At 41.3% G+C, this 22,327-nt stretch overlaps 1 protein-coding gene across 2 annotated transcripts; it reads left to right on the top strand.

Annotated features, from left to right (window-relative positions):
- The first annotated feature begins 253 nt into the window (after positions 1–253).
- On the top strand, positions 254–19,015 carry ntf3 (neurotrophin 3). Of its 2 annotated transcripts, none has more exons than XM_036518265.1 (2): positions 254–352; positions 18,221–19,015. In XM_036518265.1, the coding sequence occupies exons 1-2, from the start codon at positions 335–337 to the stop codon at positions 19,013–19,015; spliced, it is 813 nt and encodes a 270-aa protein (XP_036374158.1). In that variant the 5' UTR covers positions 254–334. The 2 variants fall into 2 exon arrangements, with proteins under 2 accessions (XP_036374158.1, XP_036374157.1); XM_036518264.1 differs by lacking the exon at positions 254–352 and adding an exon at positions 807–875.
- Positions 19,016–22,327: the final 3,312 nt, after the last annotated feature.

Raw genomic sequence — 22,327 nt, 5'->3', positions numbered from 1 at the left:
GACGTCCCAGTCATGAAGTTTAACAGCGCTGAAAGCCATCTGGCTCAGCTGGATGGGTATAGCAGCACTGCAGATTACGTTTTCAAGGGAACCGGCAGGGAGGAGGGGAGAGAGAGAGAGAGAGGGAGAGAGAGAGAGAGAGAGAGAGAGAGAGAGAGAGAGAGAGAGAGAGAGAGAGAGAGAGAGAGAGAGAGAGAGAGACCGTTTTGCACAGTTAACGCTAACAAGACTGTTGCAACACGCAACGCACGTTCTAAATTGGGAAGTTTCAAAAAGACCTTTACTAACTTATTACCTTAATGTCGGCTCTGCTGGATGTTTTCACACCGATGCTATGGTTACCTTTATTACGGTAAGTTCCTTTTTTAAATATTCTGTTGAGTTTCTGGTTGTTCTTACTTAGTTCCGTGGGAAATGGAAGCGACTTCTGATTTACGGGACTGATTCGGCAGTGAATTTATGATGATGAGTGGGGACATAACTGGAAATAACAATAACCACTTTAGTGGTAGTGAAAACACTACTGTTGCAAAGCTGGCGAAGCTTACATTGTGGACAAATTACAGTCTGAAAGGGAACCTTTTGAATCTGGTTTAGGGACAACAGGTATAGCCATTTTTTTCTAGGGAACCGATCTTTAAAGATAAGGAAAAAATGTTTCAACGTAATTAAGACGACGAAGTCAAGGGCGATTCTGTGATCGCTTATGGTCCACATAGTAATGCATCTACAGGGAATGTAAAAAGCTCTTCGCAGCGCGCACTGCCCTTGGGGGAACTTAAAACCAGTACGGGCGCAGTCTTCTTACCTTACCGAGAATGCATACATTCCTACCCCAGGTGGAAAACAATAGACCGAGGGCTGTACAGGTTATTGTAAGTTTCTTCGCTGTTATTGCTGAAGCATTTTGTCTAATTTCGGTGATTGCTTGGGCGACTAGTCAACATTTAGTCAGTTTATTTGTGAGTTCTATAAAATACTTAACAGCGCAGACTGTTGTGCACTTTCACTTAACCAAAGACGTGTATTTAATTGAACATCTATCTGTAAAATTTAAGAACTCAACAGCACATAATGATATTTTCACGTGTGAAAATGAAAGCATCGCACGTTACCCGGAGGGCTGGTCTGTCTCATCCACCTTCAGCAGCGCCGCCGTCGCTCTGTAAAATGAGAGTAGAACTACTGCGAAGTACTAGCTATCAAATGAACTACCGGTCTTTCAAAAACTTTTATGCTCATCACCTTCCTGATATGGCCAAACGGAAATATTCACGGCATTATTTTAAAACATACCCAGTACACAATTCGAGAAAGGCGGACAATCCCAAAAATGGATAATCCACGCAAATCTCTGTGGTAGACGGGATTGCCAGCCACTTCTAGAAATGCACTGTAGACTGACCATGGCTTTTGTTGCATATCTGTATGTTCATCAGCGCACTATGCTTGTATATGTTCGACGCCTAATTTTCACACTTGCCACTCAGATGTTTGTAATGAAGGCTACCTTTCCCTTGGCGCGCGCTATGGGCAGTCGTGTGTAGGCTTGCTTTTCAAAGAGGCATTTGTCAAATAATAGACTTGGGACGCTGCTAGGGGTACATATCAGGTTTTCTATTAAGTAGGAAACCATTTTCAGTGTTTTTAAACACTCCACTTTAATGTTATGCATGTTGGTACATGTAGACTATATCCCTTTTAAGTGATAGAGCTGTTACTGTAATAGTGTACAATAATATTTTGTTACGTTTTGGTAGTATTGTTCAGTTAACAACATTGCAAGTATATGCATTGAACTCTTATTCCAAACTCATTTTGCCCAAACCGCAAAACGGAAGGACTGAATGTGTGTGTGAGAGACCGCGCGCGTGTGTGTGCGTGTGTGTGTCTGTCGCGTAGACGAACACAGTCTGTTGACCTCCAGTTCTGCTCATTTTGTATATTGTAATGTAAATTGTATACGGTATCATCAAGGGTGCATAGTGTGATTTCACTGAGTGTGCTACAGGGAACTACTTTCAGGCACCAATTTACCATGGCAGTGTACAATATTTCTTCACAAAAAATGAAGAGTTAAACACAGAGACACAGAAATAGACACAGACGTACGAACGCACGCACACACACACACACACACACACACATTGCGTCATGCGTAATGGAAAGACTATTGTAAATACAGACGGTATATGTCGTAGGCCTATTTCTTGAACTCAGTGAAAGTCAGAACACCACGAGTCAGTAGACACATCTCCGGAACGATCGCGGCTGGCATACTCAATAGTGGAGTACAGCTACAATATATGCGGATATTGTTTATACCCGGCGCTGTTCAATGGGGACAGGGTAAATCCTGCTGTATGTGAATTCCAGATTACAGTAAATGAATCCCTTCCCATGTTTGATCCATTAAATGCGTGTCCTATTAGACTGGGTATTAAATTGCGTTACATGTTTACTCAATGGGGCATGATCTATCCAACATGCCTTCCAGATTAAGCGAATCCCTTTCCCTGATTGGTTCTCAGCAGGCGTTCACTTTAGAACTGCTGTTACCTTGCGTTACACGTGTTACGATAACGTCATGTGGGGGGCGAGAAAAAAACCTGGTCAGGCACCATTACATTGCAGTGAAACCAGACACAGCATTTACGCTTTAAAAATTTAAATATATCATTCCTGCTCACTATTTTGAAGTCATTCATTATCCACGCTAACTTTGCTATAAAGCTTTAATATTAAAGCATTTACTTGAATTCATTTGTTTTCAAAGTTCATCGATTTGTCGATATTTTCAAACCAACTGGCATTATTGTCCAGCAACATGAAAACTGCGCGACAAAACCTCGGTTACGAACGAACGAGGATTAAATAAAAATTACAATTTAGACCCAATTAAAACATCTGAATCCGTAAATCTATAGTATGTTGCAATTGTTCTTAATTTTTGTTAATTACATAACTGTAATTTGAGAAATGTAATCTATATACAGTATGTATCATAATGATATAATATGTTGTACTATATAATCTGTTATAATTGATATTATATATGATACGAATAAAAAAAGCAAATTTATGCAAATATTTCATTTTCATTTTGTTTAATTATTAAGTGCTATCCAGTCATATAATTTAGGCTGTTATTTTGTAATGATTGTTGTTCTGCATTGTGCTTTACTAAGAAAAGCCTTTGTGTTTCCAGCTGAATTATAAAAAAGGCTTACCTCCTCACGCAATGATCTATAGTTCCATGCATATTGCATGTTATGCACGGGAAACATGGGTTTTAACACCTGTGCATGCTGAAAGGCAGACGTTCTGTGGGAAGGGAATAATACTGAAATTTTACGAGACTCGTTAAAGAGCTAAATAGATCACTCTGTGGAGTTTCAGGAGTGTCAGTGTGAACAACAACAGGTGGCTCAGTGATGGTTTTACATGCTAGTAGCATTCCCATCCTTCTGCACTCTATGGGCAGAATTTAATACTCACGCTTTACAATCTGGCCATAACGTTTTAATCTGAATTAAAAGGAAGTGCTGCTTTTGTGGTACTTGCACATGATTTTATTTTTAAATTGAATCAGTTATACATCTAAAATGCATGAGTAATGACAAATATTTTGCCACTCAAAATAAGGCCAGAACACAAAGATGTAACACTGATTAGCAACTTAGATTGTATTGAAGTTTATCAACAGTTTTTACATCACCTTTACTTTCATTACATACCACTGCATTCTGCTTTAAAGTTGTTGGGTGCCATGGAATGGATTTACGGTGAGATCACTGCTTAATCTCTGGGATTAGACAGAATGTGTACTTTGGCAGTGTGCAATACACCAAAAGGAAGAGAAGTCCTCTGAGCATTATCTTAGTCTGCAGTTCTTGAATTGTTCATATTAGTCTCAACTCTTAAGATAGGGAGCAAACCAATTGGCAAAAATGGTGATCGTGTGCGAGAACTAGAAAATCATTTGTTATAATTTGAAAGATTAAATCAATTAAAGGTGTAATTTGACTTTGTTAAAGTTCATCTTGGAAAAATGACCAAACATTTTCAATGTTTCCTTATAATCTCAGAAATTCCTTAAAGCCTGTTTGATGGATCACCACTGCATTGAATAATTCTGACAGTTGTTCACTGTTATTATAAATTTTCCCTAGGGGCAATTGTTGATAATATAATAGAGATAAGACTAGCAATTGCTAAAATGCATTAGAGTTTTCTTAATTCCCCTTTGTGAATTCCATCTTTGTGATGGATGTAAAACAGTTGGTATTAAAATACCCATTGTTTGTACTAACAAGACAAACAAACCTTACGTAACCAATGGGCCTTCCCTCAACACATTTTCAAGAGCTTAACACCCTTCTCAAAATTTGCAATTCACGAGTTTTTCTCTCTCAAAAATCCTCCCACCAAAACCATTAAGAAAAATAATAGGCCAGGTCATCTGACATCAGCTCATTAGTCTCTGATCCCGAAGCTGCCTGCTTACAGATAAAACGCTGACCCATTTTTGGGCAGATGTGATGACAGCTTGACCATACAGGAGCAACTATGTCACTGTATGAAACAGAGGCCAGGAGCAAATCTGTATGGTGTTACACTGCCCGGACCACACAGTAATATGGTCAAACTTAGTCACAGTGGAGGACTGGCCATTCACATAGAGTTATCATGCTTTTATTGACACCAACCTCTCATGTTCTGCAGAGAGGGAGTATCCTTTCACATGGAGGGGAAGACTCATTTCACTCTCTGACCAGATACAGAGGTTACTGAATCAATTCAAAATTGAATAAAGCTTATTCAATTTGTTCAGCTTTTTGTGTATTTGATCATGAAAAGTTACGACCCAGATGGCGGTTCGAAAGCAAGTTACATAATTCCAAAATAAAAGAGGACATTTAGGAACTTTTATCATTTATCATTAATTTTCAGTTGAAAATTAAATTAATGAATTCTATTAAATTATTAGCCAGACAAAAAGGTTATGGGTTAAATGAAAGCTCTGACTTATTCACTAATAAAGATAACATAGCATGCTAATTCAGAGTTATTATATAGACAGTTTCCCCTCCTAGCATATAAAACTGGGCTCTATTTGTATTGTATGTGTGACTATATATGCGTTCTTCACAGCCTTGATGCAGTTGGAGTAAAGAGAACAACAGACCAGCCATACTTCATGAGTACTTCTGAATATGCAGATCTCAAGTGAATTGCCTCTACAGTGTTATTTTGGGAGATTAATTAAAAAAAAAATCATGCATAGACCCCATTTCTGCAGTTCATTTGTGGAGTAATGCAGTTTTTATTTTCATGCAGTAAAACCTCAAAAACAAATAGCCCATATCACTCACACATGTGTCCGCACTCTGTGGCCATCACTGTAATTGTAAACACATGTTCCCGATAGTCTGTTTATTTGTGTTCCTTCCCTTTTATCTCTCTTTCCATTTCTATTGCAATATGAGAATGTGATTTCCAGGAAAGGACAGTTTTTTTTTTCTCTTTTGTTTTGCTTCTGGAGGAAGCCTCCCTAGAATTGATCATGTCCGCTGACTCAACCAACAATTACTCATTTTTTTACTTACTGAGTCAGGTGCTCCCTCAGGAGTGAGGGACAGTTACAACATCCCACCACTGGAGGGACCAAGACCAAGAAATCAGAGTAACTACAGCTGTTGAAAAGGACAAGCAGCCTTTTTTTGATGTGTCTTGTTTGTGGTTGCTTTGTCAGGTTACGTTTAACAAGGCGGACAAGAATAATCTGACTAATATAAACACTGAGAAATTCCCTCAGACAGAAAGCAGGAACACATCCACTTAATGTATTGCACTCAACATGGCCCACTTTAGATCAGATGTGTGTCCCTGTGGGAGGAGTGGGACCACTCTATGGATGAAATGACCTTGTAGATTCACTGAAAACTAGTTTAATCTGGAAGACTCTACTAGGGAACTGGGTTGGTAGCTTTCCCTGAGTTTCCTGTTTGCTATTGCGGTGCAGGGGACCATAGAGACCATGCACAATAGACTTTACTTTGTAGATGCACAGTATATGGGTCACTTAAATGTCCGTTTTCTGACATGAATGAAAGTTTCAGAAGCATATAGAGGAGTTGTTTGGCAGCAAGCAGTGTGGTGTCACATTGTCTTTTTCAGTGATTTCCCATGAAGTGACAAGTACATCACTTTAAAATACATTATTCATTTCCGCAATGGCTTTTATATGTGACTTGACAGATCTTACAGTCTGCTTTCATATCTGGAACACTTGCTCAAGCGGTCACTCCAAATGACATACTTCAGAATGTGGGAACAGGAGGTCTAAGTCCACACATAGGTTGTAAAACCAAGAATCAAAAACAAACCTTCATGCTGTCACCCCTCATCATGTCAGGTACCAGGTACCTTCTGGAGTATATGGAGGTTTTTACAGTATGTTGCAATCCTCCCTGACCTATTAGGTCAATTGGAGTCCTTGCGTAGTTAAATGTTAGAGCTGTAGATCTAAGCCATAGTTGACCAGACTCCACAGTTGACAACACAACATTCATAGTGCGTAACATGCACTAGTTCCATTGCTTTTTTCTGCCTCTTAAGTATTGAACATTGCTGTGTTGTTTTCAGCTGGATACAGTTAAGTATATTTCAGTTCTTACCCTTCCTATATATATTCCTATAAGTTTAGGATCTGGTATGGTAAACACCTGTAGCCTGTAATATCCACATCTCAATTCCTCAAATGCTCACAGTGCTTGAAAACCATTTACAGTAAGAAATTTAATTACTCTTGAGTGTCTGTATTAATATACATCTGAAACACTGCTTATTATATTTATTGTATTAATAAACAGGATCGATAGCATCAGTAATTAACATCTGACACAGAAGGGAAATGATGAGTGGGTTTTTATACTAGTAGATTAAACAGGCGCTGTGGCCATGGTTTCCCTTGGCAGGGGTAGACTGTTGATTGTGGTTGCACCACCGTAGATGCCTCTTCAGAAGCACTCTGCCATGTAATTTGTTTGTTGTAATTTTATTCCGTTCTACATTTTTGCGGTATCCAGTAAGTCGCAGGTGAATTACAGTGACAGTTTTGAATCAAGAGCGTGATTCTAAATCAACAAGCAGATGTGTCAATGACAGAGCAGAACTGAATGGTGCTTGCTCCATGTAGTCTACGTGGACATATTTTAGCAGACGTAGATAACGGATTAACTTTGAAAAGGTATTCCCCAGTTAATGACACCTCTGAGGAATAAGATCCTTTAAAACAAAGTAATTTTCAATTATTTAAAATGTTTGATTTGAAAAGCTCCAAAAATCACAGGATGTAATTAGAAGCAGTGCAAATGCACATGCATTTAATGGTCACTGCCTCCTTTCCACCGTTATTATTTCTCTGTTATTTTATTGAAGCCATCCACATGTCTGATGACTGAGAGTGTCTGTCACGGGTAAAAGATGAAACACAAATCTAATTCTGAAGATGCTAAAATGCTGATCATAAAGAGGGTGGAACTGGGAGATACTGAAGTGGCAAGTTCATTCGAGTGAACATTTAAGTTTACATGAATCTTCAGTTTATGAAGATTGCAATGCAATGTGCTAATTGCCAGTTTTCTCAGGTGCTGGAATGCATCACTAAAAATATTTTATTTTATTTATGTTTTCTGGATTTTGGACAATTGATGAGGGTAACTGATTAATACCAGAGATATTACTCGTATCAAACGTGTCAGTTCAGGTCTTTCTGTCTATACTGATTTACTTTCACAGATACTGATGCTGTTGAGTACTTTAACTAGAGAGAGGAAGACATTGTATTTGATTGTCTTTGTGGTGAATATTCACACAGCTCCACCTACTACATCTTCTTCAACTACCACATGTACTCTTTACCGCTGCTATTATAGCAGAACTATTTTTGTGACTACAACTTTTGCAGTTTTTTTTACACACCTCTCAAAGACTACCTCTACTGCTGCTGTTTTATGACTGTTTTCAATATCCTCTTTCACCTCTGACCTCTTCTTTACCATCCTGTGCTTGTTGTGTGCTTTTCGGTCCCTGTCATTGGCAGTGGCAGCAGAGAGTGTGTGCTCTGTCTTGGCCTCTACACCACTGAGACTGCATTTTCTCACGCTGTCTGTCTGCTATCCCATTCCAGGACACGTTAAACACACACACATGTTTAGCGGGATTTACTGTTCCCCTCCCATATCTTTACCTGTCCAGCCTTGAGACGCAGCGTTCTCACAACGTTCAGTGAGCGCTGCATATAACTGAAAGTACCACCTTGGTCACATCTGATGAAGATAATAGGGACCATGCATTCAAAGACATTTTGATGTAACGTCTTATGCTTAAAAATGCTTGAAATTTGTTTCTTGGACAACTATAAATAGTGAAGCTAATGCTTATGTATGAATTTTTTTTTGGCTGCTTGAAGAATCCAAAAATATAAGATAGTTTTGGTTTGTTTAACACTTTTTTCAGGCACTGCTTAATTCCATTTGAGTCATTTCATAGTTTTGATGTCTTCACTATTATTCTATGAGTAGGTGTGTCCAAACCTTTGACTGTACTGTATATATAAGTGGTGGTACGCACCTGGGTTACGCGCACCAGCCATTTTGCGCCAGAATGCTCAAGGCGTATCAGCTTAGGTGCAGAGAGAGGGATTTATTTAGCCTATTAAACTAAGGGAATGATTAGGTGGCCAGATTGAGACAGCCAGGTTGGGAATTTAACCCCCAACTCACATCAGGAATTCTATGGCAGTGCAATGCTATGTTGTTTTTTTTGCAGTTTTCCTCACGAAAGTTAAAGCCCTCAGCAGAGTCAGTAAAGAGCAGGCCTTAGCTGTGGAATTGTACTTCTCTGGTGGCACTGCTGATGTACCTTTCTGTGCCACTGCATGGAACCATTCTTCGGTCACTCCAAAGGACGCGTTGACACTCCCGCTCAGGGTAGACGGGTCTCATTGCTAAGTTTGACCTGCGATATTAAGGTTGTGTAATGCGGGCCGCTTCGAGCCTCCTTGCATTTTTGCTTGACTTTAAAAGGTATCCTCGAGGATTTGTAGTGGTAATTATTGTCAGGCTGATCTCCTCTGCAGAAGGGCCTTGGGGAGGGTGGAATGCTGTAGGAATGTGGTGCGAGCCCCGAGCCCTTCTTCGCAGCCTTCATTTTGTGACTTCGTGGGATTTCAAGCAACAGCCTCACCTTTGTGAGGACACTTATTCGAAGTATCCTAAATGCGTAACAAGTACCCTGAAATAAAGTAAGAGAGCTTCAACAGACTTTTACACCAATGTGTAAAAGAGCTGCGGAGGCAAATCCAGTTCAACTGATTTCTTTGTACTTTGGATATAAATTTAGATATAAATATCATTTGATCAATTGAAAGGGGTTAATTATATTGTCACGGACCTATGGGTTTACAGCATCCTCTCTATCCCATGTTGTGTTGGTCCTCTCTTGTGAAGTAGGAGCACCAAGTGCTCCCTCTGTCTTTAGGAGCCTCTTGTTTGTATGGGTTGATAGCGTGCTTACACACATGCCCAGCCTACGCCATGCCTCTACATGTGTACATTTGAGTTCACCACCTGTTCATTCTTACTTATGGTGTGCTTTTTAAATGAGTTGATCTTGAAATACCGAATCTGACGGGTGGAGGTGTTAGGAGTAAGGCAGGTGTAATGCTTTCCTGCTGGTATGATTCATACATCCTACAAATATGACATACAGGTGATGTTGATGTGTCAAGGCATGACTTATGAATCAGGTGATGTTAACTTGTCAAGCCATGACTTATGGAAATACCTCATTGCACCATGCATATAACATAAGTAAGTGCTTGGTAATCACTGATGTTACATGCCTCCACCAGCTTTTTTTAAAATACAGCCGCATTCCAGTGTAGTCAGTGGTTTCTGTTGCAATGCAAATTTTTCGTTACAGTGTGTATGGCTGCATACCTTGACTCAGTTTATGTCCTATTGCTCGCTGATTTCTGCCCCGTCAGTGCATTAATCTATCAGACCTGTAATCCTCTCTGATCAATTCATGGATGTCCCCAAAAAACTGCATGCAATTTTTACTCAATTCTCATATGGAAATGCAACAATCATGTCTATCAGAAATGAATTGCCAAAGGAAAATTCGATTTAAGAGCCTTATTATATTGTAATAGACATACTGTGTATATATATGTGTGTGTATGTACACTATGAATATTTAACAGTCCCATTCAATGGCCACACTTTGGCATCTTCACAGGCTTAGAATCCAATTCTCATTTTATTACAAACTGTCCAATACACACCTAATAAAGTGCCATTTGTAGTGCCCAGAAGAAGCATTACACGATGCTTTCACTGGTACGTTGTACACATGGGGGTATTTATCTTTTCTGAAAGGTTGTACATGATCTTGGTGAGATTTCGAACACCGTGTGCTGTGTCCAAATGGCACAATTGTTCTACAGGTTGCCACAAGTAAACTAAGACGTGTGTTAAACACATTCTTTCCCTCACTGTCCATAACTCCAGCTGTGTGGGAGTGACAAAAGACAGAGGGGGATGGGGGGGGGGGGGGGTCCCAATACTTTCTCTTTTATTGGAACATCTGGAGTCTATTGGGCTTCGCTGGGGCTTAGCTGCTTTGAAATTCGTGTGGATTTCTCCTTCAGTATAATGCCCTCAGAGCCGTGTTTAACGCACGGTCCATCAGACGAAATGGCACTTTCAAAATCAGAAACAGATTGACTTGGGGCTCAGGTGTTAAATGCGTTATCCGTCCCGCTGGCAGGCTTTGCGGTGAAACTGCCTTTGCCCTTTTTAGTTTATTTCTGAAATTTTTGAAAAAGAACAGGTGCAGATCGGTACTGAAAGGTGGAAGTGAGTATTCAATTTCCGTTGCCTGGTGAATTGCAACCAGGCCAGGCGACTTACGTTTGACTTATCAAGCCATTATTTTGCATTCCTCAGTCAAAACAGTTTTCAGAATGACTGACATAATTGGATACAAATAGTTTTCAGAATGACTGACATACACTGCTCTACCTTTCAGAGATTCAGTCATTGCTCAGTGATTGTTTTTATTTCTTAATCTACATCTAATTGTTAAAAACAGCAATGACCATAAATTATTTAAGTACAGTTAAATAAAAAAAACCACAGCCCGTTAAACTCATGTTTTGTATAAATGTTGTATGAGCATCCCGACACAAGCTGCTGCAGCACATGTCAGTCTACATGTCTATTTCAGACGTCACTCTTACTCCCCACTGCCAGAAGGACAGCCCCTGTGCAGGGAATGCAGCAGCTTTGTACATACACGCTCCGAGATACTGGCTTGATTGCATGGGTGGGGGGGTGGGGGCAAATAGGATTACTCAAATGTGCATTTCTCCCAGAGATTGTCACGCTGCAATATCGGCGAGCTCTGACTCAGCTGGGGCGACGCGGCGTACGGTAAACGACAGCGTGGAAACGAAGCGCGGCCTATATCTAAGCGGAGCGGGGATGCTAATCCCCCCAGCAATCCTCCAGGGAGTTAAAAGCTCAGAGAGCCATAAGCTTTTCTTCGTAAGACTTAGGTGGTGTGTGACGGTGGAGCGGAGCGCTCTCCCGATGAGGGAGATCTGAAAGCTGTGTTACATTGGTATGGACACAGATTAACACACCTCCTCTTTAAAGGGTAAAGTGAAGTTCAGGTCACCCGTAACAGACGCAGAATCTCGTTAGGCGCGCGCCATTGATATTGCCGTTGAAGTAAATCCTTCGTGGAGAAACGGAAGATATAAACCCTTAAATTGCACCTTATTTTTTAGTGACAGTGTGTAGGGGTGCGGATAGCGTGATGATATACTGAATTGCAAGGAGAAAGCAATCCCAGCAACTACACATAGTCCAATTGCAACCCAAGGCATTGCCCTGCACTTTAATGGTGCAGCAAAAGGAACTATCCTGCAACAGACAGCTTAGGGTTCAGTTCTGTAAACCACTTATAGGAGATCACAAAGCGGGCTCCTACCCCTTAATGTTCAAGCCTCCTTGGAGGGAGATCCTAACATGACAACAAGTCTTTAAATATGCATTCTCCATTTTTTTTGATAATCGCAACATTATGTTGCACCAATATTGTGCTGCACATGGCGCTGAGAGCCTATACAAACAGAGAAAGAAAATGCAATGGAGAAACAAAATGGAACCCTTCAAACATTCTCTCAGCATCACAAGACCTAGTTATATAAAAATTGAAAAACAGTAACGACATCCATCCTGGGGTGGCTAAGATGATTGTGATGGAAACTATGTTAAGAGTGATTGTGTACAAAAAATAGAATTTCTTTACACGCTGCCAGCAATGACATGTTTTTTAAGGTATTTTATTCCTGTGGGTCTAAAGGCTATGGGCTATTGGCCTTTGATCAATGTAGCCTTGTTGTTGGAAGAAAAAGCATGAAGAAATAAGATTAGAGGACAGTGCGTCGTCTTGCCACTTCCTCTTTGGTTCGGTGAGGCTGATGCGGAGCCGTGCATCAGAACGGGCGTCCCAGGGTGTTTTTTGAACAATCCTCCTCTGATCTCCTGATGATCAGCGTACTCTCCCAGGCATCAGCCTCCCTCCCCATCCTTCACACATGTGATAGCAGGAGCATATCTGATGTCTGGGTTTTAATTGCCTAACTCCAGATGTCTGCCCTATACAGTGCATGGGCTGAATTAAGGCAGGACTGTAGGTGCCTCCCAGGCTGTCTGGATGTCTGAATACATTTCCTGCTGACCAAAATGCTAACAGGAACTCAGACAGGTCATTTAGTATTGTCTAGTATTTGATTCCATTACATTTTTTTCTGTGCAATAATAATAATTCATCATTATTTGACATAACGGAAGCCAACAACTCCTCCCCCATCTACCTAATTTGAAATGATAGAAGCCCTAACAAATCCGAGCCCTACATTTAGGTAATGAAGTAGTGGCCAATTAGTTGCCCTAAATAAACAGCAGCCGTATAAGCTCTCATTTCAGGCACTTAAAACCATCTGCCCCACTTTTTCACGTGTGCCATAGAAACACTTTATGATGAGGTCCTATACAGTTGTCACGGTTTAACAATATTTCAAAAGTAGATTCATGAGTACATTAACAAATGACAAATGACATAGTGATAGTTAAAAATGGTTGAGACTCAGAAAGGTATGCCAGGTTATAATGAACATTCCTTCACAGAGTGCATGACAGTCGATGTTGCTTACAAAGGTCACTTCTGTACAGGACAATGTTGAGTGGTATCCAGGCACTTAACAAAACTGTATAACATTTTTACCAGAATATTTTTCTACTAAGTGGTCTGTCAATTAGCATGTATTAAAATTGTAACAGGATCAGCATTTCATGATATACCATGCTTGCCTTTGCACTAGAATACTGTTTAACATGTTTTAAGTAGGGCAAAATTGCTTCAAGATGATTTTTTGGTTCTTACAGGTGGAGTTTTTGAAACACCTTTGCATAGGAATGATTCTGTCCTGTTGGTTTTGATCACTCTATATGGTTGATTCTAACCGGTATATAAGCATTTCTGGATATAAGTTCATGTAAGTGTATTTTCCAGCAGTGGTTTCAGTTGTGTTTTAGGTTGCACATGGAACAGAATTACCACATAATTGTTAAGCTCAGGCAATGCAGGAACACCACGCTGTTACTTTTCAAGGACGTATTTATGGGACTGAGATTGTGACAGTAAAAATAAATTAACCAGATGTGTGCTCATGGTGTGTAATATCAGCATAAATTTTGTTACAGAATGCTTTAACTGTGGTCCAATGTCACTGACTCATGCAGGCTTGAAAATGTCATGATGTGGAAACTAAATGACACAATGTTGAAAATGTTGAAAAGGCCCTTTCCCATATGAGTGAATGGACAGTCAACAGTAATCTCTAAAGTTACACTACTGAGCATGTAGACAGGAGGAACCAAGCAGGTAAAGAGAGGAAAGCAGAATCCCACTTGCTGCTTGGTCTGTAGTTCGCAGATTTGGTTGCTCCAGATATATGTGCAGCATTAGAATCTGTACTTCCTGAGCTAAAGTGATAGCTGGACAATAGCCATACTGTTGAAGTAGAGGTCTTCTACAAATCTTTCTAGGAAATGTGGTAATGAGGAGTGTGAAGGAGTGTGAAGATTTGGATGCTTTGGAATCATAAACTTGACATTCCTTTTGAATACTTCCCAATACACCTGACTTTTTCTTTCATGGAATTACCAGCACCATCCTATTTTTGGAAAGCCTGATGTACTTGCTACTGAAAATACAAAATTGCGTGGATGTTTAAGGGATGCAAAAGATGTTTTGTGTTCTAAGTTACACAGATACACCTTGATGGAAAAAAGGCTGTAAAAAAATTCAGTTTCATATCTTTACTACAGACTAGAACAGATGGCTATAACTGAGAAAAATCTTTTTTCTTCCTGTCACATGCTGGAAGCAACTCTCATAGATTTTTTCTGCCAATGACATCATACATTATGCATGAAATTTGTCATCACAAAGACCTCTGTAAGAATGAGCTGAACAACTTTGAAATTAAAAGAATATGCTTCAGACAGACATTTTGCCAGGCAAATTATTCTGTATTGTTTCATACATTTCTCGGTGAAGGGTTGCAGTGATGTCATCGTTACACATGCATCATTAATGTTAACTGCAATCTCAGACAAATTTTAGGAACTATTTACAGTGCAAAACATGAAACATTTGTGTGATATATTTCCATCAAATCCCAGACTGGATGAGGTTATCATGTGTTCTTGATTACCTACATGCACTAGTTTCTATAGATAATTCTCTAAAATGAACATAACTGGAATATTTTCTCTAGTGTTAAGATCATGTATAGTAGGGCCTGTATCCTTACTCCAAGACTATAAACATTTTCTGTCCATTTCTGAAATATTACTTATTTTTACTGTAGTCATAGCCAAGGAAGTGAATTGTTCTTTATTTGGACAGCAAATAGGCTTCCTAATTCTTTAATAGCACAGTAAGATGTTTTGACACTCTCAAGTGGTACTGTATTTTACAGAGAACTGCTCTGCAGCATAGATCCTCATAATATATTACTCAGGCTGTATTATTAAGCGTGCACTATTTAGTCATATTTAATGACTGATATGTGATATGTTCGCACACGACCATGGGAGAATTTTCTTAAGCTGAAACTTTGAGCTCAGATTGTGCTGGTGTTTTGGATACACAGTTTATCGTACATCATGTGATAGATGTATGTATTTGTCATCCTAGCATGCTTAGCAAGCTAATTAAAAAAAAGAAAGGAAAAATGTACATAAAGGACATCTAATTAATTAAAGAAAACTGCAGTGTGGAGGAACTGTCAGAGAACATTGTCTGTGCCATTGGCTGTGAGGTGACTTTGTGTCTGACCCTCTTTCATTGTAACCTATGACTGGAACGAGGTGGTTGGTCTGTCAGCACCAACCTTTGCCAAAAAAGCGTAATTAGCCGTGATTATTGATTGCTAGCAGGGACGGCCTCTGCAATTAAGCCAGTGTCCTCTGACTGCCTGAGGGTCAGCCATTCAGACTGCTCATAAACTCTGGAGGGAAGGTGGGAGGGAAAAAAGGTCAGTTTGTCCAGTTTGTTCATATTTATCTTCCCATTTCTATGCAAGGAATTTTGCTTCTTACTATGAATTCCTGACCAGAGTCAGCATTTAAGAAAGTAAGAAACTCTTCTTACAAAATTCCTGCTTTCAGAGGGCACTTTTGACATTTCAACCCCTGTGCCCCCCCCCCCCCCCCCCCTTACACACACACACACACACAAAACACTTGTGTCTGTTGTCTCATTAGTTAGCGCTACCTGAGGGTAGCACAGCAGCAAATTCTAACTTTCAAACTCCTACTCCTAGAGTTCCAGCTATACTAAAATGTAACCTTTCCATTCTGTGCTGCGCTGCCTCCTGCGCTGCCTCCTGGAATTTACAGCCATCTGTTACACAATGAAAACATTTATCTACTGCACAATATATTGGTGATTAAAAGCTTTTTTCCCTAGTCCCCTGCTGTCATAGGTCTCCTGATTCAGGTTGCATTCACAATCTGGGACAATCAGTTCATAACTTTGGTCTGAAGCAGGCAGTACACCTATGATAATCCATCTAGGATCGAAGCTGAACATCTCCAGAAACAATGTACTGTACACTGGTCTTTCAATTATGGCTGCGCAATCCAATTTCCGAGGACCTGTTATTGGTCTTCAGGGCCTTGTGACCCAGTAGAATGACTTGGACAGGCTCGTTTTATGTCATATTAATCATTTACACGGAAAGGGAAGTGTAATTAAAAGGAAATTGTCTGTGTTTAATGAGGGTAATCAATGCAGAGAGCACACACCCACCCCCATATGTCTGGAGGAAGTGATGTCTCTGAACGGACCAATGGGGTCCCTCCGTGCTGCTCTGGAGGAGATGCAAGATCTGCAAGATCCCTTTTGTGTTCACAACATAAATCATTCTGGCTGGAACTCCGGCACACTGAAGCATGCGCTAGTGAAAGGAAATATGTAAACACACCGGGCGACCTGAGGGGCTCGATTAACCACATTTATTATTACTAAGCTGGAGTAATCTGTATTCTGGGATGGGCTCCTGTACATCTTTGAAGTGCTAATTGTAACTAATAGCGCCTATGGCACCGATGTCTCGGAGCCCTTTTCATCATCACTGTTAAACATCTAAGAGCACAGTTCATCACTCAATTTGAAGGTTTTGCTACGGTGCTTCTCTCTTACCTCATCTGGTTCAGAGCTGGTCTTGAGCTGTTTTGAAGGACCCCAGATATCCCAATGCCGAAAACAAACGGAGGCTTGAAAGCGGCTCCAGAGATGCACATGCTCTTCGGGGATGTGGCCCCTGAGTCTGCGGCGGTGGCTTCACAGCGGGGCCTTGTTTTTGTATCCCCTGTGGCGGAGGGGGGGTCTGGCACGGGGGCTCCTTAATTCAGGCTCTGCGCTCTGCCTTTCACAGTAGCTACAGAGGTTTTAGTGAACAGCGCCTCTGTGCCACTCTTCCAGCTGGCAATACATCAATGCGGTGTGGACTTCCCCACCTCTAGGGAAAAACGAGCGGTGCGTTACATCGGAAAAATGTAAACAAAAAAAATAAATAATGATATAAAATTGAGCTACCTTTACATTAGGCAATTATCGGAATTGCTGGGCCGCATTCCGTACTGAATGTGCAATTTGATGATTTGTAGAGAGATTAAATCTGCAAAAGACATCACGTTTCTTTCAAGGAAGCATGAGAGCACTTTGTATCACGCTACGTTGTTTGCGTCCAAATTCAACCTCTGACAGGGGACATGCTGGTCGTTTTCCATCTGTGCTGGCCAGGCTGTTGGGAACGACATGAAATGCAGCCTCCTTAATGACCCATAGAATTACAGGGGTTGCAAGAATGACTAATTGACCGATTAGGGGGATAATCAGGAAGGTAATAAACATAAAAACTAAGTGATTTGGCCAGACAGCCCTGCTTAATTTTTTCCCACTTTCAGCTCACCAAAGCCAAGGGTGAATACACATTGCTCTGAGTCAAACATCCTCAACCCCCCCCCCCCCCCCTCCAGCTTTTCTTTCACTTTCTCAGGGGCACTTACTGTATGGCACATGACAGGCCTCTGTTGTACTGTTAGCTGTCCTAAGCCGTAAAGAATTGAATTTGAGCACCTGGTGAAATCACGCTGAGGACGGTGGATTAAGCAGTGGTAAATTATAATTATTTCCATCCGACACCCCTCCATGTTGTTCCACTCCACCAGAAGGCACTTTGCACACATTGCTAAATGGATATGCCATGCTGGCCCATAAATCAAGCGAGGGATGCATGTGAACGGACATGCTTGTGCACTCCCTCGTGCATAGATCACTTGTAGCTGCACATTTCCTCCGACGCAGATCAGCCAGCACCATTATTCACGAGGGCGTTTTCAGGAAAGATCCAATGTTTTCATGTCATGCTGTAGCAGAAACAGTTCTGCACTGTCTGTATCAGCCTGCAGACGGTTAGCAGGCATCCAGATTCTTGGTGTTCTGATGGGAATTTAGCCCCTTCCTCTGACTTTTTTTTTTTTTGTTTTTTTTTTTGCGCTCACAGATCTTACAGGTGAACTTAGTGATGTCCATCCTGCTGTACGTGATGTTCCTGGCGTACCTCTGCGGAATAAAAGCCACGTCGATGGACAAGCGCAGCCCCACGCAGGACCCCGTCAACGCCCTGGTCATCAAGCTGCTGCAGGCGGACATCACACGGACCAAGCAGAGGCAGGCGGAGGCGCAGGACGACAAGGCCGAGGACGTGCTCCCGCCGGCCGCGCTGGACCCCCCCGAAGAGGCGGACTACCCGGAGAGGATGCCGCCGTCCGTCTACCAGCCCGTGCTGGACATCGGGGCGGAGCTGCTGAAGCAGCACAAGCGCTACAACTCGCCGCGGGTCCTGCTGAGCGACCGGCCGCCCCTGCAGCCGCCGCCGCTCTACCTCATTGACGACTATGTGGGCGCCTCGGAGGCGGCCAACAAGACGCGGAAGAAACGCAACGTGGAGCACAAGAGCTACCGGGGCGAGTACTCGGTCTGCGACAGCGAGAGCCAGTGGGTGACGGACAAGACCAACGCCGTGGACATCCGGGGCCACCAGGTCACAGTCCTGGGGGTGATCAAAACCAGCGGCACGGAGGTCAAGCAGTACTTTTACGAAACCAAGTGCCGCAGCGCCAAGCCCTTTAAGAGCGGGTGCCGGGGCATCGACGACAAGCACTGGAACTCCCAGTGCAAGACCTCCCAGACGTATGTGCGAGCGCTGACCTCGGAAAAGACCTCTGTGGGCTGGCGCTGGATACGGATAGACACGTCGTGCGTCTGCGCGCTCTCACGCAAACAGCGCAGGACGTAATACACACCACTCACTGCTTTTTTTTCTTTTTTTCCCTGGCGGGAGACTCTGTAAATATAAGTTATTATTTAAGTTATGTGAATTGCATGTAGTATATAAATGTTTATATATATATCTATATATATATATATATATATTGTATAGATATATCTGTGTTATTTATTTAAGTCTTCATTGATAAAACTGAAAAAAACGGATAAACTTATGGAACACATGCAATGCCGCCAAAAAAAGGAAAAAAAAAAAAAAACAACAACAACAACAAAGGAACATCACATGGTAGGACTACGTGCCTTTTGTAAGCATCTGTACATTGGACAGGACAGCAAAGGTCACCCAAGATTGCTGGACTTCAAGAACAGCTACAGAGGGAGATGTTCATTCTTCTGGGTCAGTCAAATCAGTATTTCACAACAGTATTCTTGATTATGCTCATAAAATTGCAATAACACTGCAGAAGCACCAGTATATGGCTCCTTTTCACCCATTTTGATAAATAAGGAAAATCACTCATTTATAGAGTTTCCTCAGCTATATGTACAAAAATATATAAATAGGAACACTTAAGCGCATGGAAAATATGAGACAAAACACATGGTTACTTTTCTAATACAATTAATAATTTGTTGTATTTTCAGAGCACAGTACCTGTGGTTTTTATATGTTGCTTGTTTTACAAATGCACATTGATCTGAAATATTAGGGCACTTACAGAATTTAGTGTGCTACAAAGGAGAAAGCGTGCAGGTTGTGTTCATATCCCATCTTTTGCCAGTCATGCAAAAAGCATTGTTCTGAAAACCACAAATTGATCACAAACTGTTTAACACAAAGCACTACAAAGCCAAACCTAATTAACTTGGCATGCACCATGTTCTATTTCAGACTCTAATCTGAACTTTTTCGTAACTGCGCTTCACTTTTTTAGGCATCCAATAATCTGCGCATTCCACTGAAGTCAGTCACATGCAGAGAACTGGAAAATAACAAGTATGAACACTTAGGGCAAATGGAAATGCCTACAGAGAACAGACCACCCAAACAAAAAGATCTGAGATACTACTGCAAGATAAAACATTCTGCACAGAACTATTTTTCCACCACGCTATGACCGAGAATGGACCAAAATGCTTCAGACCCTAAACAGTGTACTGCACAGGAAGAATGCAAGGCAGAGACAGTGGCACAGACAGCGCAACCTGAGAACGAGTGTCAAAGGGCGGGGCCACAGAATGTGGGTGGGGTGGGGGGGGGAGGGGAGGGGGCAGAGGCGGAGTAACACCGTGTGCGTGAGAGAGAGTGCTTTCTTTGAACCACAAGACACAGAGAGTCATCTTTTGCCAAAAAAGAACTCAAGCCGCAGAAGCCATGATTATAGCTCAGGGTCCAGGTCTGAGATGAATGCAGGAGACACTAGAATGCTGGCTTTTTGCACCAGATGCATCTTGTTTCGCATCTTAGTATTGAGTGAATTTCTATGTATTTCAGTATCTGCACTTGAGAAAACATTGCAGTTTCATGCATGTTATATACTAGACAGAGATGTAGATTATTTTGGTTTATTTTGGTTGTAGCTAAAACAAAAAAAACAGAAAAAAACGGTGTGACAAAAACATTCATCACCGATTGTAATTCAAGTCATTAACTAAAACACAGACATCTGTGCGCCAGGATTGTGCAGTGGAACCATGCAACAAAAGTAAGGTACCCTAGAAATAGTCCTGCTTAACTTCATCAAAATACATAATCACGTACATATACAACAAAGCTTTTTAAGTTTGCATTCCTGGCATACTTGATTTGGAAAAAGGTGGCTGTTAACATTCGATGTATTCAAATCAAAACACAAATTGAAAAATACCGGTATGTAGGTTAAATACTGAGAAAAGCTAAGACCAGACAGGTTGACAGCTGATTGGCGGTAAACAGTCATTACAGACAGCTGTGGGGGAAACTGGCTGCCAGGCAGCATAAGGAATGGGTCCCCATGATTACCGCAGCAGAAAACCCTCTCACCACAGGCCTTGTGACAGCCCCCTCCTCCCACAGTCTGAACCCACGCCAGGCAATCTGTGCCATACTCCCACTATCAAATGGAACTCATTTTCAGTGAAGGAACTCAGATGCATCAGCACTTTAGGTTAAAAAAAAGCTGGATTCTATTTCCCAATGCAGATCAATGGGCGGACAAAAGGACACCAAAAGGTGTAATGCCATCCCTAATGACACCGCAGTCTTATTGAGGGAAAAGCTGCCTTAAGAAGCTGTACATACGTGCAGAGCTGGGATTTGAACACATAATCTCCACTTTAAGAGGGTTTACGCCTTTGTCAGTCTGATCTTAGGGGATAAGCATTTTACCAGTGTGCCCAGGATATAAAAAGGTGTAGCTTACTTTACTGTAAGAGTTTACATAAATGGCCCTTCCATGCACGGCAAACTCAAGTGGGGCCGGTTTGAGTCATAGGAAAAAAGTGACTTTTATCCTTTCACTTCTTAAGAGGTAACCCTCTCACTGTTCTTTCTGTGCTAGCCCAGGTGTAATGCAAATTTTCTCACAGGACCTGTGCCTGCCTGAAAAGGGTCTCATGTTTGTCAACCAACCTCACTTAGCCCATGATTATACGTGTTTCTCCTCATTTAGGTCATTAGCCCCCTGCTTATGGAGTCGACTGGCATAGGAGGAATATACAGATAGAAACAGAAACACGCAAATAATACTTAAAGTGGTCATGGTAAACTCTGTGGTGTCTCTCTGTCAGATCCTTTTGTGAAAATGTCACCTAAAGCATGCAGTATCTTCTAGAGGAGAAAAGGAAAAAGGCCCACGTGATCTTAGCTCCTATAAGTGTATTTATTTATGACAAGAGCAACATTTCAATCTGCGCTGGAGGCTTGTCCTTTCTTAGAAATGCTAACCAAAACCAGAATGATCTCTGTGAAACAGGAGGGGCTAGGGCCACTTAGCTTAGCTTTCTCCTACAGGTTAAAACAGTGCCGACCCAACTTAAATCTAATGTGGTGTTTGTGTTCAGATTACACTTTTTTGTGGTCACATTTATCCAGGTGTAGTATTCAGAAGCTTTGTTTCTGCATACTACATGTACGTACATGTAGTATGAAACAATGTTCATTGTACATACAGAAACATGTTCATTGTTTTCTCCCAAGTCAGGCTAAAATGGCGGGAAAGGGGATTCTTTTTTTTTTTTTTTTTTGCAAGGTAACACATCCTTGAAGACACAAAACCTATTCAGGGCATTTAAAAAACAAACCAGTTGGGGATACTGTGTGCTGCTCTGAGGTCAGCTT

This window comes from Megalops cyprinoides, chromosome 23 (genome assembly GCF_013368585.1).
Source record: "Megalops cyprinoides isolate fMegCyp1 chromosome 23, fMegCyp1.pri, whole genome shotgun sequence".
Classification (NCBI taxonomy): domain Eukaryota; kingdom Metazoa; phylum Chordata; class Actinopteri; order Elopiformes; family Megalopidae; genus Megalops; species Megalops cyprinoides.
The sequence above is the reverse complement of the archived record's forward strand: the minus strand, read 5'-3'. Positions and strand labels throughout refer to the sequence as shown.